At 38.2% G+C, this 20,376-nt stretch overlaps 1 protein-coding gene across 1 annotated transcript in view; it reads left to right on the forward strand.

Annotated features, from left to right (window-relative positions):
• Nucleotides 1-2,452: 2,452 nt before the first annotated feature.
• The window catches only part of LOC23687519, a 278,211-nt gene continuing 260,287 nt past the window's right edge, over nucleotides 2,453-20,376 (forward strand). Inside the window, exon 1 of the mRNA XM_021857513.1 lies at nucleotides 2,453-4,410. Coding sequence (XP_021713205.1) covers nucleotides 4,293-4,410 — 118 coding nt within the window. The 5' untranslated portion in view covers nucleotides 2,453-4,292. The remainder of the gene's footprint in view (nucleotides 4,411-20,376) is intronic.

Raw genomic sequence — 20,376 nt, forward strand, 5'->3', positions numbered from 1 at the left:
TCAGAACAACATCGCTTTTTTGCTGTAGAACATAGTAGCTTGGGTTACCTACTTTGATCTATTCTACACGCTAAGAGCATCACTGTTGCCTGCCGAACAGCTGATGAAGCATGTGATATGCAAACCCACTTTATTATGGTGAATAACAATTCTCGCATAACCTGTGATCTCGCCCTAAAAGCCATTGGTAACCGAGTGTGTAGCTTACTGTGTGTGTTACTGACCAAGCAAATGGGTTTACACGTTATTTAAGGCTAAGTAGCCCGTCATTCATTTCGGCAGCAATGATGACTTTACAGCTTGCAATTTCAAAGTGATAATACTCAGTCTTGATAGTTTATATTGAATTGGAAAAGTATCACTGTACGCTCTAACATTCATGAAGTATGCTGATAATTTTTCAGCTGTGTCTGTGCCAAATCAACTGATTTTCTTCGATTCAAAATCTGCAGATCAATATACAACAATCATCAACGACGCGTACAAATTTCAGTGACGACCTACTTTGCCTTAACAATGCTACGGTAAAGAGAAGATCCTTCTATAGCTCCCAGTGATTATAGTTTTTATCCTGGACCATACATTTGCTTAGAAACAAGGAGCTGCACAAACCGCTTATTTTATTTATCAGGATATCAGGACGTCTAGATAGCCAATTAAAATGTAGTCTTTGGCAAAGTTGTACACTGAAATTAATTTTATTGTAGAAACAACTATCCATGGTAAAATTAAGAACTGCACCAACGATTTTCAACCGACTACATTTATCTGTTAATTCTACCAAAACTTAGTCAACATCACTACACAAGAAAATATATTCCGTTTATTCAACCACAATTGCAGTATTTATGACTAGAAACATTCTTGATTTGACAATTTTGGCATTCTACTTTTGACCATACTGTGTTGTACGGTGGGTGTCACTGATTGAAATACAATGCTTTGTAGTGGATGCTACTATGGACATGGTCACATTTACTGCACTGCAGTGATTTGTACTAGATTATAGTAAACTTAACAGATTTTTGTAGTCGGTTGGAAATCGTTGGTGCAGTTCTTAATTTTACCATGGATTCGGTAGATTATACAACAAAATTTGTTTGCGTGTAGCTGGAAAGATTTCTCGCGAAACATTACTAAAGGACCTCAATTTCCTTGACTAGCGTTTCATACAAAAAACGCAACAGAAGAGATTAATGTGACTCAGTTATTAATGAAAGAGAAAGTAAACAAAGAGAGCCTCTCAATGTTAGATAGGTCCTTTAGTAATGTTCCGCGAGATTTCATATGAGAAGAGTTTGTTCACTTTTCCATCAATTATTATGACAAATAGATAGAGGGCTGAACATAAAAGGTAAGCATGTGCACAGTCAAATTTTTTCCGAATCGTTTCAAACTTTGGGAGGATGCTATTTACCCGAGCAGAAGAAAATAACTACTGAATACCAAATTGAGGTATTCCATACCAGAGAATTTCCAATACTTACAACCTGAATGAGGTATGAATGAGCCCTACATAAGAGGTAAAATACCTCAAATAATACCTTCTGCATATTCTACAAATACCAAGCTGATAACTAGATCAGGTATTGTAATACCTAAATAATACTTGATGGATTTTCATATAAAAGTGAAACTTTTCAATAGTAGTTCAATACCTCCAGCAGTCCTCAATAGCTATCGAATACCAAAATGAAGTATTTAGAATTGTTTTAAACATTATTTTTCAATACCATCATAATACCAAAATAAGGTATTGACAACTGAACAATACCTAATTATGGTATGATACCAAAATCGTTTAAGCATACACTGAGGCAAAAATACTTAAATTTTCCATAAATCAAGACTTATGAACCAGCCAAATTATGGTTTCATTGCACGCTTAAACATTTCGAAAATGGGATCATAAGTTTCATAAGTGAGAGCTTTGAATTCTTTAACAACAATTGCTTGAAATATTTATCATAGCAATCGCTAGAAGAACTACTCCGCTTTCGATGTTGGCTACAAGTTAATCGAAAGCAGACCACATGTTATCAAAACATGTCAATTTTTGTGCACGCCTGAAATAAAAGGCGGACAACATTATCGATTGATAATACAATTTGATTTAATACCATTGCGTTTATTACCGAATTTCATTGATTGACTTATGAAATTCATTACTGAAATTCTTCACCAAAATCATAAGTAAATCTTACAAATTTCAACAATAATCGTTGTGGCGCCAAATCATAATTATACCTTAAGAAATTATTAAGTTTTTTTGCCTCAGTGTAGGGGAGCCTAAATTTAAAAACCTGCATCACTCTACTGTTCATGCTTTCGATATTTTAACCGTGCTTCTCCATTTCTCTCTTTTAAAGCTCCCGTCGAAAGCTTTACATCTTCTCTCTCGGGCTGCGATGCGATCGCGATCAACCCGACCCGACGATCAATTCGTGTTGCTTCAGTCCCAAGCTAGCCCTCGACTCGATCGCATCGATCGGTTTTCGTCTCGTTTCGTTTCACAGTGATCGCGCGACTTCGCGCAATGGTTTGCTTCGATCCATTGTTTACCGTCAGCTGTTTGTGCTGTAATTTACAATACGATGATTACTAGATTGAATGCAGTTGTAATAGAGTGCGGGTCGCCGATAATAGTGAGTGCACCCAGTGAGTGATGTTTGAGCGTTTAGTTAACACATGTTGTTTCGCAAGTGTTTTACAACAACGGTGAACCTGTACGTAGAAAGTACGTGTGGATATGAGGAATATTGACGATCGTGTGCGGCGGCGTCGTGTTTAGATGCGAAAACAAGCAAAGGACTTCTGCGATACGGGTAGAGTGAGACGCATAGGGTTGGTAAACACCATCGTTTTTTTTTTTTTTGTATTATGCAATACAAGTGCTTACTACGATGGGTATACTCAGTGGTGGCCAACAAGTGCCTAGGTTTGTAGTCGTACTTTGATAAGAAGAGAACCAGTGCGTACAGGCGTAGACTTTGTCGAAGAAGGCCATTGGTGCGTATCCCGCGCGTAGTTTCGTTTCAATCTAGTATCAAGAAGCGAGTAAAGTGCGTAAAACAAATTAACGACTACGACACAGAACAGTATTCATTGTGCAATGGACGATAACTGGAAGTGAACAGTTGCGATTCCAAATGAATGCTTACTTGTGCACTGAACAACGATCTTCAATTGAGCAATACGTAGAACAAATTAAACCGTTGTTGGCGAGAAGCGTAGCGTAGCGCGCCCGGAGAAGAAATTTAAAGGTCAATTCCGCTAATAGAATAAGTGACTTTGCGCTTAATTAGTGCGATCGTGCGCTGCTGACGGGTTGAGATCAGGCAAAGGTCTCCTTCACTGTCTACAGTCTAGAGTCTACAGTGCGGAAAGTTCTACATGTGTGGTCGTATTGGGAAATGATCTATCAATCAAGTTGATTTGTCACCAGCGCCGCCAGCGAAGTGCACTTGGCAATGACTAGTAGTGGCAGTCGTTCTATCTTGCCAATACGTGATCATGTAGCGATCGTTCGAAGAAGTCAGAAGATCATAACGAAAAACCAAACGAAATACCCGGAAGAGGTCATTATCGAGTGAAACAAAAACGAGTTGAGAAGGTCTAAATGAGTAGAAATTGATCTTCAGGAAGAGGATCGCTCCAGAGAAGGCTTCGGTGGTTGATCCTCCTTTCCGTTGTGCTGCTGGATCGATTATGTTCGGTAGATGATTCGGTGAGATGATTGCTCTCACATCCGACGAAGCAGACGGCGGCGGATGAATCAAAGTGATCAAGTGTGAGGTGTGGGTGTGGTGTGGAAGGTTAGAAATTCTCATTTCCCTATGACCCCACGCGAAGATCGTCGAGTGGAAAGAAGTAGAATCTCACCCAGTTTGGGTCGGTGAAAAAAAGTGAAAGAAGGAAACGATTAGCATCGATCGTTGAAAAAGTGCTCGAAGGAGATACAAACCTAGTAAGTGAGCGGGGGCAGTGATCGTGGGAAGAAGCTGCGTGTGCATTGATCGAGGTGAAGTAATTACCCCCGAAAAGAAAAAAAAAAGGTGGAGCGGTGGTTGAACCGATGAGTAAAGCGCCGCTGCTAGTGGTAAAGTTTACTGCACACAGCTCGGTTCATAGGCAAACAAGGCCGGTGTTGTCCGGATACAGCGCAGTATTATAACGGTGTGGCCGAAGAAACTGAGAAGCGATCACGTACTGCGGAGAAAAACTGCAACAACAGCTAAACCATCTCCGCATACACGTCATTGTTGAAGAAGAAGCAGAAGCATCCAGCGAGGATGGGTATTTTGATTCTGGGGGCCTTGGCCTGGAGCCGCCAGGTGGCAAAGCTGACGCTGCTGTTGCTGTTAGCCGGTACCGTTTCCGGGAATCACCACAACACGTCGCAAACGAGAGGTAAGTTTTGGGGTTTTGTGTTTGTTTTATGGGATGATTGGTTTGGGAGCTTCATGGTAGGAAATCTGGATTACGGACAAATAGAATTAATTGAAATTAGCGCTCCGTTACATGGTCTGCTAAACTTTGTGGAAAAACGTGATCATGTCGATCATGCAAATTCGAAGTCTCGTCGAGAAACCTTGAAGATATAGGTTTCGCATGATATGGCTTGCAGAATTTGATGATTGATGTCCTTTTCTAGGGTCCTGGGACTGGTTCGAGGGTGTGTCATGGTTTGCACTGAACAAACTTATATCTCCAATTGATGTCTTAGCAACCGATTTCTGAGAATTTCTTCGGAATTTACCATAATAGTTTCAAACGAGTTGAAAGAGTTAAAATATACTTATGGTTCATGATTCATTTTCCAAAAATTCCAGCTTTTGACTCTAGCATGCCATAAATTATGAATCATCCCCAATTGACATTTCTTGAACACTATATTTTTTATAGCTAGATCAAAGCAAGCTTTGCCGTGTAGAAAATTAGTTATATTGACATGCAAAAGTCATGCCTTATGCATTCTTGTGTTTTGCAAATGAAAGTCGATCGTTTTGAAAGTTTCCTGTTTTATTCTTGTCGTTTTCCTGTTTATTGTTGACAGACAGTAACAGCAGGAAGCTTTGGCTATGATACTAACATATTTCGGAGTAGTTATAAAAGTAACGTTGAACTGAGCTAGGAGCTGGTTTCTCCTAGGACCTCCCTCCCCTTGGTTATGCGACCTTGCCGCGATGGCAGGGCATAATCCATTAGCCCATATGATGGAAACCAAAGGCGTAACCTGTAGTGGTGGTATCACATTTTGGCATTTTTTGCTTAAAGCCGCGTCATAATTCATATGGCATAGACGCAATAATATCTCGGATGTGATCCAACGGACATTCTGCGTCATTGATAGAATTGATGCCCATTTCAAATAATTAATCTATTCGAAGTGGACATTAATACTATTGGTGACGTTCAGTTTGCCTTTTGCTAACCAGAATGATCCGTAGCCACTCTTACTATTAGCTAGCTAGATACATCGTTATCATATACGACGTAGGGAATATTTAGGAACTCTTAGAAAAATGACTAGTAGATTCACTGAGTAGAAATAAGTGGCGACAATCTTATTTTAATATGGTTTTTACATTGCCATAATAAGAAATACCTCTTTTGTAACTGCGGTATAAATAATCTAATTCCAGCTTCATTTTCGCAAAATTTACAATTAGAAAGTAGGCGTTGTGAAGCATTGCATTTGCCACCGAAAAGTGAATCATGTAGGAGACTGTAATAGAAGCCTAAGGTAACTTTACTCTTCAATATTCACTATAAAATGACTATGGAAAGTAAGACGCTGAGATCGATCATTAGGGTACACTTGCTAGTTTCGAAAAATTGTTGAACAGACAGACAGGAAAGCGACTTTTTTCTTTAAGGATATCCAGTTTTTTACGCTCGCCATAAAAACAATATACCATAAAATGTTTGACAGATGCTGGCTGTCGGCACTGGGCTGGGGCTTGGAAGTGAATCCTCAGTATGCCTTGACGAATCGTCAAATTTCATTGTTTTTCTTTCGGTCAATCAAATGAAAACTATGTTTGCATTTGCGGGAATAATCTTATTCGTTATTGTTATATTTAATAATGATGAACTCTTTATTTTATTTTAAGCTTAATTAAGTTGGTTGACCATACCTCCCAACAATTTGAAAGACCCGGCTTAGCTCTTTGATTTTTGCAAGACCAAGGCTTACAAAATGAATCAAACATCGCATGGTAAATGGTTAGGCATGTCGTACCATTGGTACCTCGCGTACCTGCAGGAATAAAATAGACCCCTTTGTGTGGTCCTTAGCCTCTTGCCCAGCAACTCCTATGCCTACCTCTTCGTGGTACAGGCCGGGGTACGAGTAACCTTGGGGAAGATCGGGTAATCAACCCCGGTGGGAACTTTGGCGTAGGGTAACGGGGAAGGGTGGTTTGCTTTTGCTTTTGCTTCTGCAAACCTGGACATCATTCTCACAGATTTCATGGCAAGAATTTTCTTTGAATATAGAGCTGGAGTCTGCAGACTCCATGGCGTAATATTGAGCACGATTTTAACTCTGGGTGATATTATCCCTGGGAGATGTTTTCACAAAACCTTGTACAGTAGCAGAGATCTCAATTTTCCAGACAACAATCCCTTGACTGATATTCAAGCGATTTACGGAAATGTTGTACTGTACTATGTTGTTTCAATGATCTGGTCTGCAGCTCAAAAAGGTATTGCGGCCATGATTTAAATGAAACCTACAAAAAAACAAAATAGAATGATTATTAAGCGATTTTCTATGCATATCGGAATTAGATTTTAGTTTGAATGACAGAAAAGCAACGAAAATTATTTCAGTGAGTAATGGGTTACTAAGGATTTGTTTTCGAGTTTCGGTTCAGTGGTGGTGGTCGGCTTCTGTCAAATATTTTATAGCATGGCTAGCGTAAAAAGCTGGATATGAACATAATGACCAATAAACAATTTTAACAACAAAAAATAAAATTAACTTGAACTACCACTAAACAGCCTATTTTTGTTAAAACTTGACGACAATTGACATTTAAGACTCTAATCTTACGTAAAAGACAGGAGTAATCAGAATAGCACTTGAATGACAAATTATTCAAAACCATTTCGACTAGACAGTATTAGTAATGACACTACTACACAACTATTTCAAACAAATTCTGATGGAGCTGCTGATTTTCACAATGCTTCCTTTTCTCAGAAGCAAGGGAATATGGGCACTTTTCAAAAACTACCACGTCACAATACTAATAAAAAAACAGTGTTCATGTGGGCGCCATTGCCTAGTCCGTCTGAGTATTGGTCCTGGTAGAGGGGAAACTTGGCAAAAGCCAGACCGAGGGTTCAGCCTTGACAGGGTGTCTACTACCTGGAAAAACCTGGAAAACCTGGAATTATCAGGGAATTTTATTCAACCTGGAAAAAACCTGGAATTCTCAGGGAATTTCGATCACAATCAGGGAAATTATTTTGAGGCTGTAATTCATGGTAGAATATGGTCACGACAAAGGATTTTTGCGTAAAAACCCAGAGCAACCATTATTTGCAAGAAAATTCTCTTTAATCGTAAAAAAAATTCGGCTGCGCCGCTATCAAAACGCTATTAGAGCTGTTCAGTAAAAATACTTTTGAGTATGAAATTTTGAGCTTGAGCTTGAGCTTGATTGGCCGCCCGTGGATGCACTCCAGTATCGCCAGATCAGCTGCACTTACACAAGGAACCAACCGAATGACTGCTTGGGACTAACAGGCATCCTCAGTGTATAAGTGCTGGTGATCTTCTATTTTTAGGCAACAATGACACCTGCCACGTCAGAATGCAGACCAATGAGGGGAAGGGGGAGGAATTGATGATGCATTGATCTGACTCCCACGTAGACCGTATATTCCACTGCATCCACGTCAGTTCATGCGGGAGTGTATGGATTGGGGGAAAGGCATGGCAGAGAGGTTTGCTTTTGTGGTTAGCAGACTGCCTATTTATCAGGCGTAAGAAAGGCGTGCGCGTGGAAGTAGGAAGCGTTAGGGAAACGGTTTCTTGTCCGTCTCTGGTTCTAGCGTTTGCTATGAACGAATAGTTTGAGTGTGGTATATTTAGAATGGAAGATAGAAGCAAGTGAGAGATATACAACTACAAAGTACGAGGAAAGGGACGGGCCTAGGATTGAACCCATGACCTTCTGCATATGAAGCAGAAGCGGTAGCCATCAGACCACCAACCCCGTCAAAAATACTTTTGAGTATGAAATTTTATCGACATTCTAAAACAATCCTGCCCAACCTTTTAGGCTCTTTTTCGACATAAATGGTTGGTGCGTTCGACCGATATGAATATCTTTTCTACCGATGCAATTAAGTGCAAAAAATGATCCAGCCCGCGGGCCGGACTGCTTTTTACTTCTGCTTGCATTGCTAGCGAAGAGTTTGATATAAATTTAAAGTTTTCAGCAGGATTAACATAGATTAACAATAAATGATTATCTAGGGCCGGTAGCAAGTTTCTTATTAGAGAATTGGTATTTATTGTTATCCAAGTCTCTAAAATTTCTCTATTTTTGATGGAAGGTCTTTGAAGTCTCTATTGTAACCAAAAAGGTCTCTATAGTCTCAGCCTGGAGGTTTCTCCAGGGATTTCATCTAAAATACTATCAAGAACTAAAACAGGGTTCTCTCCGGAAATTCTTCCAGAAATTCCTCTACCAATACTATCAGTAATTTTTCAAAGGATGCTTAAAGAAATTTCTCCAGAGTTTGCTTCAGGAAATCCTTGAGCCTTTTAACGTTACTACCTACAGTAATTTTCTCAGATATATTTTAAACAATTTTCCAAAGACTATTCTAGGACTTCCTCCACTAACATTTCAGATTCTGCAGTCATTACTCTAAGAGATCTTCCAAAGCTTTCCACAGAGTTTTTCAGGTAAACCCGCAAAGGTTAATTTTAGATTAGAGTTTTTGGTAAAATTCGTTCGTGGATTATTTTTAAGAAACCCGAAAATTTTTCTACGCTATTTCATCTACGGTCATTCCAAAGAATTGCTCCTAAAATTTCTCGACGGGTTATCCGCGTGAATATATTAAGAACATTTCAAACAATTACCTTAATTCGACCTGTGTTTCATTATTAAGTTTCCCTAGACTTTTTTCTAAGTATTTCTCCAGCATTTTATCCAAGGATTACTGGAGTTCTTTCTAACATTTTTCAATGATTTACTCAAAAATTTCCCATGGAATATTCAAAAGTTCATTCAAGGTTTCACACCAGTTAATACCACAGCATTTTTTTTTTCAAGAAATCTCCCGATCATTCCTACACATTTTAGCAATAATCTACAAAATCTTGTACACTTACACAACTTACACAAGTTTTAGCAGATGCAACCCTAAGATTTACTTCAAGAATACATCACGATTTTCTTTAAAATCGTAAAGAATTTCTGAAGGACAATTTTGTAGAAAATCCTGAGGAATCCTTGGAGACATCTAGAGTAATTTTTGGTTGAATATTCCAACATGTTTTAAACGGGAGTCTTGAAGGATGTTCTAGGAAAATCGATGGAAGAATCACCGGATTTCATTCTAGAGGACTTAGGGCTTTATTGAAAGAAAAAAACCTCAGAAATAATATATGAAGGAATTCTTGTTGGAATCCCTGAGGCATTGTTTGTGGTAATTTTTGGAAAAATCCAGGTTTTATATTAAGATATCCAAAACAAATATATGTATATATATATATATATATATATATATATATATATATATATATATATATATATATATATATATATATATATTTTTTTTTTTTTTTTTTTTTTTTGAGAAATTTCTTAGATTCCATTCTTGAAGAGGTTTCATGGGAAATAATCACTAAATGAACTTCAAAGAAAAAAATGTAATGTGTAATCATATGTATGTAACTATTGTATTGTATTTATCTGATTCAGTTTGTGTTAAGTTCGTCGAAAATCAATGGAGCTATGGATCTACCATGGGAAAGAGAGGGTTGATTTAGAACTCTTGAACATTTTCGAATGAAATGTACATAACAATTTATAATTTATCTTAATTGCCACATTTAAATGTTACACAAATCGGGCGTGAACAACCGTAGGCTGGATTATCCGTGTTTCCATTATTCGCAAAACAAATGGATCCAAAGGTTTAACGGATTATTTGTATTAATTTAGATGAGTTTAGTTTTTTTTAACAAATTGTCACAAATCCAAATAAAATTTTACTTTTGCGCCCATGAAGCTGTCTTAGGTCTTGGAAATGAATGGTGCATAGTATTTTTTTGTTTGCACAAGAACGTTGTAGTTAAAAAAAACGTTCAAGAAGAAGCATACTGATCCATTTGAAAGTTCCGTTCTTTATTATAGAACGAAGCCACATTTCAAAATTTCAAGAGCACAAGACTTGAGAACCAAACAGCGCTCCGCGAAAATTTATCCCATTGGTCACCACCAGCAGGCAAGCAGTTTGATTGATTTTCAACGCGAACTGTTGGTAGATTCTCCAGTCTTGTGCACTTGAATTTTCAAAGTTTGGCTTCGTTTTACAATCACCTTCACGATCATGAACAGAGCTCTTACAAACGGAATAAAAGACTCCATCATTGGAAAATATAATTATTTAAAATAAAACTTAAACTTTGGCATTGTTAGCACCTTCATAATGGAATATTGTATATTGGAATAGTTTAAGCATGCGTTAAAAAATGTCTTAAAGTGTATGAATTGCTATTAAATTGAAAACATTTTAAAATATGTTATTATTTTGTTGTAGCCATTCAAAATTAGAGTATTTCTTGAACCTGGAATTATTTTCTGATTCCTGGAAAAACCTGGAAATATCAGGGAATTTCATTTCGGCAAACGAGTAGACACCCTGCTTGACAAGTTAAGCTGTCAGGCAGCTCCAACTGAATACCATACAAAAAAAAAAAAAGTTGAACTGAGCTAGGAGCTGGTTTCTCCTAGGACCTATCAATTCAAAATAAGTGAGGTTCTGCTTCGAGAGAGATCTTCGGACGTTTTTCAGCAGTCTGTTTGTAAAACTAGTTTAAAACTCATTTTATGTGATATTGCTGCAGAATTTTTTTCATAATAAGCAGCTATTCGAGTATGTGAAACAAAAAATAAATAAGGAAATCCGCAGGACCTGCAACTCCTCCCAATACGTGGCCGTAATGATGTTGTAGTGATCTAGCTAACTAGAGTTCATAAAACGATGACATTTTTCAATTCGTATCATGTGGTATTGTGGTATTGATCCTCTCCTCAGGTTCCTAAAAAATGAAGATAATGTATAAATACGATAAATAATTCTAAGGAATAGATAAATTATTGTTCCAACCAAACTTGCAACAAAACAAGGGTAGTGGAAATTTTTGACATTCTAATCAACAATTTAAAATTCCAGTCTACTAAGATTAAACTATAAAATCTGTAGGCAAGAAATGTCAAAATCGAATTACCCCTCGTCGTTTCATAGCCAGCGTATAAAGCTTGTTATGTTTGATCGGTAATCGTAATCGTAAAAAGCTTGTTATGTTTGATCGGTTCAAAATGCAGATGTCTTAAATGACTTTCGGACCAACCAAAGATGCCTTCAAAATTCCTTAAGGAAACCCTTCAAGAGATCCTCGAGGTCCTTCAGATACACCTTTAGAAAATCCACCAGGGGAATTTGTCAACGTATTTCCTCAAGAATAACTTCAATAATTCTCTCGAGGTTTTCGAATAATTAATTCGTTAAGGATTTTTCTCTGTTTCAAGAAATAGTCTGTGGAATCAAAGATATTGCTATTGGAATATCACCAATTGGGTTAAAATTTTTCGTAGCTTGATCAAAAGTGCATATTTGTTTAAGTGTAACAAAATTTTATTGCGCTTCAATACGCATAACATAAGTGGAACTCGAGCTCGAAAAGTGGTACCCATTTTAATATTTGCATGGTGGTATAAGGATATCGAAATGTCAAAAAAGTTATACCACAAATACATTAATCGACATTGTATTGAAATGAACTGTAGATAACATATATCCAGAGTAGCAACGAAGGGAATGGAAATAACTATTTTTGGTACAGCTTCAAATTTAGATTTAGGCCAGTCATACCCGAGACAATTGAGTCAATCTAAGGTATCTATGTTGTTTCTAGCATAAAGTGTTTTAAGTGAAAGAACGGAAGGATTTTGGAAAACAAAAGCTTTTTCAGGTTATGAAACAGAAACTATTTTGACAGGAAATAATGTTTTCGAAACATGAATATTGGAGAGTATGACAGAAAACATTTACATTTATCTTCAGACATTGCTTTCGAACGTTGTTGAATGTCCCCCGTTCTTAATGTCTGCAATCTTTACAGCAACTGGTCTATTGCTATTAATATGGTTTTTGTTTACTAATGGCAATGACAGTTCAAAGTCTTCTATATTAGATATACCGCTTGCCAGCAGCTGAAAGTAGGTACTACTTTTCAACTCGCTTTGGTTCCTGAGTTCCACATATGTTATGTGTTCAATATCTTAACTCCTCTACCGGCAGCTTCAGTAGTAGGGAGCAGGCAGAATAAAGCAATGAAGACTAGATGGGCCGTAAGGGAACGGCGAGAGAAATTGGATTAGATGTTGAAGAGGGCATACCATATACAGGCTGTCTTCATAGTGTTATTCGAACAACGCGCCAAGTCGTTCCCATAGGGTTCTCTCGCCGTTCCCTTACGGTACCTATCCATCATGTTTTCATTGCTTTCTTCTCCTTGCTCCCTATTACTTTGAGCAAAACAGACCGATATGCCGGTAAACAAATTAAACATAATTATCACGGTCGGTACATTTGTACCCAAGAAATTTATTTATCAAATCTCTTGTACAAATTTTATCATAAACTTTTTTACATAAATTGTGTCTGAGAAACCCTTTAAGAATTCCTATAGGTCAGTGGCGATTCCCTAACCTCAAATCTACCTGTTCCACGAAAAGAAATTCTTGAATTTCAGCAACAAATTTGCATCTATCGAGAAGAGATCTGTTAGAAAGGACGATTCCAATAATTAACTGTTTGCTTTATAATCTAATTGTGCCAAATTAACCATTTTTTGATTCGTAGAACAGGTGAAAAGTGAGGTTACGAGTCGTCTCTGCTCTAGGTATTTATTCATTAAAGATTTTCCAAAATTGTGCCAGTAAATAATTGAGAATTTCTCCACTTAACACTTCACAAAATTAGTGAGGAATCATTTCAGAAAACTCACCAGGAGAAGCTTATTGAAATATTCCTTCAATAATAGCTCCAGGAATTATTTCAGATGTTACCACAATAAAGTATCTAGGAATTCTTTCATGACTTCTTTTTCAAGAACGGTCGAATTATAATGGGATCATTCCAGGAATTTGTCATGAAACTCCATTTGGAATTGCTCCAAAATGGAAGGCAAAATTTATGATTAAAACAATAGAAGATTGGACGCCAAAAATTATTGCGGCATACTAACACGAAAATACATAAAAAATGCGTTCAGAATCATTGAAGTAACTACAGCAATCGATTTCTCTTTTCGCTGATGACTTGAGCAGATCAATGTTATCGATTTCCGCCCTCATCGGTTGGAAACAAAAAATATAGCTCCTAAGAACAGCCTATGAGCCAGAAGGTAAAATTTATTTAAATCAATAGTTTTTATACCTATAATTATGGTTGCCTCATACTTAGAAAGAACATCCAATGTTTGAAAGAAGGGTGAATTTGTGCTAAATAATCTAATTCATATTTGATGGTAATAACTAGATAAATTATAAATTACTATTGGCAATAACCTTTCTTATACGCTTTAGTTTATTCAAGAGCATATTATTGTTGAATAAAGTGTCATTCTGTATCAATTGACTCCTAAATAAGCCTGATGTCGTGAGAGGGATTCAATAGAAACGTAAAAACGAATGTCATCTTAAGAAATCCTTGATTTCAGACTCATTATGCCAAACAACTTTATGCCAAATGACCAACCACCTAGGAGAAGCTTTATGATATTAAGGTCGGAAGTTCGATTCTCGTTTTTATTTTTATTTTTTCTATTCTATTCTATTAATGTTACACATTACGCATTAAGAGTCAAAAATGATACTAGTTACACTAGGACAATCTCTTAAAGGATTTTTCAAGATATCTCCCTACTGATTTCTCCATTATTTGCTCCGAGCATTCCTCTACGAATACATACAAATACAACCCCAAGTAGTCCTCTCGGGATTCGTCCAGGAATTATTCTGGCGATTCCTACAGAGATCTCTCCCGCTTTTCCTTCAGGAATTTCTCCAAGGATTGCTCTAAAAAAATCTCTACATGGATTCCTCTAGAAATTGTGCCAGGGATAAGCTGGTAGTGAATCGACTGTATATTTTAATGAAATACGTTTACGCGTTTTCATTACAAAAAAGTTGAAAAAATGAAGACTGCGTAGCCGATACCAGAAACCTTATAATAATTCATGTGGTGATTTTCCTGGGGGTATCCCTGGAAGAATTTTTGAAAGGAACCCCGAGGAATTCATGAACTTTTTTATTGTAGAATCCGTAGAAGATTTTTTGAAGGAATATCAGGAGAGACCGTTTGAAAGTTTTTTAGAGGGATCTTTGGAGGAGTCCTTTAGGTAATCTCTGCAATAATTCCTGGATAACTTTCCTGAGAAAAGTTTGTACAAATTTATGGTGAAAGTTCAGTAAACATTGTACTGGAAAATTTCCAGAGGAATCACTAGAGGAATTCTGGTAGAAACTCCTACATAAACTCCTGGCAAAATCGCTAGAGGAATCCCTGTAAAAATATCCCTGCAAAAATTCCTGGAATAATCCTAGGAGGACGCCCTGATAGAACTTCTGGCAAAATTCCTGAACGTATTGCTTAAGGTATTTCTGGATCCCTATCGGAACCGATATATATATAAAATCTAGTTCTTCCAGGAGGAATTTCTGGCAAAACAGCTAGTGGAATCCCGGGAGAAATCGCTGTGGGCATTACGGTAGAGATTATCTTGGAGGAATTTCTGGTAAAATCCCTGGAGGAATCTTCGAAAGAATTCCTGAAGAAATCGTTGGAGGTTCTCTTGGAGAATTTACTGAAGTCCCATTTGAACTGGTCCCAATATTCCGATTGCCGTTAAAAGTTATAATTCGTAGAAAACATGAATTATGACTTGTCGAATGATGCCGATTCCACATATTTTTTTCTGATATGGCCGTAACGGAAATTGTATACGAATAGCGATCAGCAAAACCAAGCTGATGAGCATCCACCGATCGAGGATGTTCTTTGGATTGATAATGTTCTCGACTTTTCAGAGCATAGAGTATCTTCGTACCTGTCACACGATACACACATGCAAAAATGGTCAATCAGCAGAGGAAGCTCTCAGTAAATAAAGGTAGAAGTTCCCATAGGAAGAAGGAAGAAGTAGTTTTTTTCCTGGTTGGGACGCCAGACACAAGAAGAATTTTATGTTTGGTATTCGGCATGGTGTCTAGATATGAATGAAATTCATGACTTTTGAGCTATCACATGATGGAGCTATATGATTATCTGAAAATGTCCACAACATACCCTCCGGAACTCGTTCCAAAATACTCAGACCAAATCTGACCAAATCTAATTGTTGGTCTCCTGATGCTCTTGTAAATCGGAATGAAAAACCATGAAATTAGAACCATCTTACAATACATGCGTCTAAACTTCTGAATATGTTATGTGCCAGTTCCTTCTGAATCAGATTCCAGCTGCCTTGATGCCCACAAAGGCCATACTCACAAAATATGTCCCGAGTTCCATTTTACGGTTCTAGGTATATTTTTCATATAAAGCTGAAAGAATGAAAATCGGTTCGAAAATGGATCTTTGAGAGCGTTACAAAGTCATGGGTCATTGTTTACCCTTAATGCGTAATGTGTCTCTTTTTTGTAGCGTTATGAAATTAAAAACATCTAAACTACAATTGCTCTTTGTCTATCGCCAGCTTCTAAGGCGAATCCTAACCTCATACCTCTCCCAACCTCCAACTCCGTAGCACTTATGAGGTTGTCGCTGAGTCGATGGCCTCTCATTAAGTAAGTGGTACATCAACATATCCTTCCCCTATCTCAAGTTAAGGTGAAGATGGGCGTGGCCGAGAATAGCGATATTCATGCTTTTAATTATCTTGTTCAAGATAGGTACAAGGTGTACTACCCTGCCTTGTTCTTGAAAGCAGTCTGGATGAGATTATTAAAATAGAAACATGAATGTTGCTCGTATCCAATTTACTAAGTATACCGTAACTACGCTAACGCTAATGTGTTACTTTTTTGTAGCATTCTAGAGGTCACTGAAAGCTTCTTTTATCACGAAAATGTTTGTGTTAGGAAAAGTCAGAAAATTTCAGATTTTTATCCCTTTTCTCTACAAAGTTACAGTTCCATTAACGTCCCCCATTGGCCAAAAATGACCCCAATGCACAAGGAAGGTTAAGTATTTTGCAACCAATAATCAATTTCATCATAATCTAAATACAGTCAACTCTCCATAACTCAATATTGAAGGGACCATCGAGCAAGGGAGGTATCAAGTTATAGAACACATAATCAGTACACATGTAATTTTACTTTCCGGATTTACAAAACGACGAAAGTAAGATTTTCAACTTTCGCTACCTAACCACTACTTTCGCCGCTCCGATATATGGAGACAAAGTTACTTAACCATGAATCAAAACAAAACACTACTTGAGTCGATTTTACACTGGTACAAAAAAGTCGAAAGTAACTGAATAAATCGGCTTATCATTTTGTATCAATTTTTTGTGGGAAATAACACGAACTCCCTAGTTTTTGAATGCGAGCTTATTGTATGCAAAATTTAAGCAATGTACACGGCGAAAAAATGTCAAACAGGTTATTTGTTTTAAAACAGTTTTAGAAGACAGGTTGTGATTCTTCTGAATTAATTTTCTAAAAACCGCAAGGTAGTTACTTACGTCGATTTGAAAAAGTAATCGAGATTTTCATTATTGACTTGAAACAATGTGTAGTGCCTGGGGAGTCTGATGGTGGTAACACAGAACAGATGGAAAAGATGACAAAAAAAAAATAGTTGCCAAAATTTACGGGAACAGTAGCGCACCTGGTGGCAGCGGGCAAGCTTTTTACACTGTAAGTTTTTCGAAACATGTACAGAATTAAACAAGAAAACTCGTCTAAATCTTTTCTTAGATTTCTACTCCAAGGTTGTTGCAAAAAAGGGTAGTCTCCTGAAAGAGTGGAATATTTCCATTGAATTTAGGGTTACGAAAAATGGTTTTGCATTTCCTTCTTGTTTTAGTAATCAGATCGTACAAGAGTTTATTTGAACGAATTTCAATATGAATGAGATAAATGTTTGTTGAATGGTCAAGTTTAGAGGACAAGATCTCGGCTTCTAGTGCTCCGATTTTGAAATTTTAATCGCAATCCAAACATGACTTTAACTTTACTTACTCAAAAAAAAAACCTCTTTGTATCAGATCTTTTTATTTCTTATTCACCATTTTGAATTTATATAGCTATTATACGGCTGTTATAGTGAAATATTAAATTTCAAGGAAATATTTTTACTAATGGAGATGATAAGTTTAACACAGACAAACAGACGTAACAATCTAGATATTTTCATCGCTCAGCAGAATAGCGCCCAATTCTAATATTGGGTAGTTGGCCGACTAGCCACTCGTGGCACTCGCATCGCTTTCGTTCGAGTTTGACGTTTGCTCATTACCGCCTCCTGGTTCGCGGTTGGCCAAAAGAAGTATTTTTAGCATTGAAATGATAACGTGACTATGTTTTGAATTGACAATTATTCTAGCTGTTACGTCTGTTTGTTACTTACTTACTTATTTGGCTTTACATCAATTATCTTGATAAAGCCTCGCCAACAATATTTCGCCAATTCCCTCGGTTCATGGCCGCTTCTCTCCATCCTCGACTGTGACCCACGCTCTCCAGGTCCTGGTGTACCTGATCACTCCACCTAGCTCGCTGCGCCCCACGCCTTCTTGTTCCGACCGGATTCGTGGCGAACACCATCTTTACAGGGTTGTTGTCCGGCATTCTTGCAACATGCCCTGCCCAGCGTATCCTTCCAGCTTTAGCTACCTTCACGATACTGGGTTCGCCGTAGAGTTGGGCGAGCTCGTGGTTCATCCTTCGCCGCCACACGCCGTTCTCCTGCACGCCGCCGAAGATCGTCCTTAGCACTCGGCGTTCGAAAACCCCAAGAGCTTGCAAGTCCTCCTCGAGCATAGTCCACGCCTCATGCCCATAGAGGACTACCGGTCTTATGAGCGTTTTGTACATCGTGCATTTGGTGCGGGGGTGAATCTTTCTTGACCGCAGTTTCTTCTGGAGCCCATAGTAGGCACGACTTCCGCTGATGATGCGCCTTCGTATTTCCCGACTAACATTGTTGTCAGCCGTCAACAAGGATCCGAGGAAGACGAACTCGTCCACCACCTCGAAGGTATCCCCGTCTATCGTAACACTGCTTCCTAGGCGGGTCCTGTCGCGCTCAGTTCCGCCAACCAGCATGTACTTTGTTTTCGACGCATTCACCATTAGCCCGACTCTTGTTGCTTCGCGTTTCAGGCGGGTGAACAAATCTGCCACCGTTTCAAATTTTCTCCCAATAATATCCATGTCGTCCGCAAAGCAAACAAATTGTCCGGATCTCGTGAAAATCGTGCCTCGACTGTTAAGTCCGGCTCTTCGCATGACACCTTCAAGCGCAATATTGAACAACAGGCACGAAAGTCCATCGCCCTGTCGTAGTCCCCGCCGAGACTCGAACGAACTGGAGTGTTCGCCCGAGATCTTCACGCAGTTTTGCACACCGTTCATCGTTGCTCTGATCAATCTTGTGAGCTTCCCGGGAAAGCTGTTCTCGTCCATGATTTTCCATAGCTCTATGCGGTCGATACTATCGTATGCCGCCTTGAAATCGATGAACAAATGGTGCGTAGGGACCTGGTACTCACGGCATTTCTGGAGGATTTGCCGCACGGAAAAGATCTGGTCCGTTGTCGAGCGGCCGTCGATGAAACCTGCTTGATAACTTCCCACGAACTCGTTTGCTATAGGTGAGAATCTGGGATAGCACTTTATAGGCGGCGTTTAGGATGGTGATTGCACGATAATTTTCACACTCCAGTTTGTCGCCCTTTTTGTAGATAGGGCATATAACGCCTTGCTTCCACTCCTCCGGTAGCTGTTCCGTTTCCCAGATTCTGACTATCAGCCGATGCAGACAAGCGGCCAACCTGTTCGGGCCCATCTTGATGAGTTCGGCTCCGATACCATCCTTGCCAGCGGCTTTGTTGTTCTTGAGCTGTTGAATGGCATCCTTAACTTCCCCCATCGTGGGAGCTGGTTGATTTCCGCTATCCGCTGTGCTGACGTAGCCATCGCCTTCGCTGTCCTGACCTTCTGTGCCTGTGTTCTCTGCGCCATTCAGGTGTTCATCGTAGTGCTGCTTCCACCTTTCGATCACCTCGCGTCCGTCCGTCAAGATGCTCCCATCCGTCTGTTTGTCTGTGAGTTTAATATCATATTATCGATGCAACATTTAGAGCAAGACAATCAAGCCAGAAAAACGTCATATTTTAATGAAAACTAATAAACAATTTTCATAATCAAAAGTCAGAAATTTACTGAGATTGTTATATAAGTTATCCTAGTTTAACGAATTTCGCGTATTTCGCGGGTTCCGTGAATTTACATTGTCCTGACTTTTCTCATATTGTATCTTAATCTGGTTCACGATCATCCATGTAATTTCAATTAATTCTCGCGAAGTTTTTTTTTTCTGGAATATTGATAACATACAAACAATAATTATTTCGTTTATAATGAAAAAAATAAATAAAGAGAAGATGGTTTTAAAGTTTGCGTCCAATATGTTATAATCACATATCATATTTCAGTAAACACCTTGATTGAGCTATTTTTCTCATTTACGTCATCTTTAAAATCGATAATTTCAAAGTTTGCAAACAACTAGAAATAGCATAAAAGTTTACGTAAAAAATCGTACCGGATTGATTCAAACTTTGACCCATCTCCAGGATAATATGTCATTGCGGGTTTTAATAGAAGAAGCTTTTAATGCTAAAAAAATCAGTGACACACAAACATCGCAGCAAGCCGCTCGTGAAAGCTGACGTGTTTCAAGTTTTCTGTCGCATTTTTTTCACTCTGGAAAAAAATTATTTTGGGCTGGCGGAATCGCGAAATGGCTGATAAAGAAGTGTAATTTTACTAAATTAGCCGTATTTTTGTGTGTATGTTCTGAGTTTGTAGTTTGTTTTTT

Source organism: Aedes aegypti, chromosome 1, assembly GCF_002204515.2.
Source record: "Aedes aegypti strain LVP_AGWG chromosome 1, AaegL5.0 Primary Assembly, whole genome shotgun sequence".
Classification (NCBI taxonomy): Eukaryota; Metazoa; Arthropoda; class Insecta; order Diptera; family Culicidae; genus Aedes; species Aedes aegypti.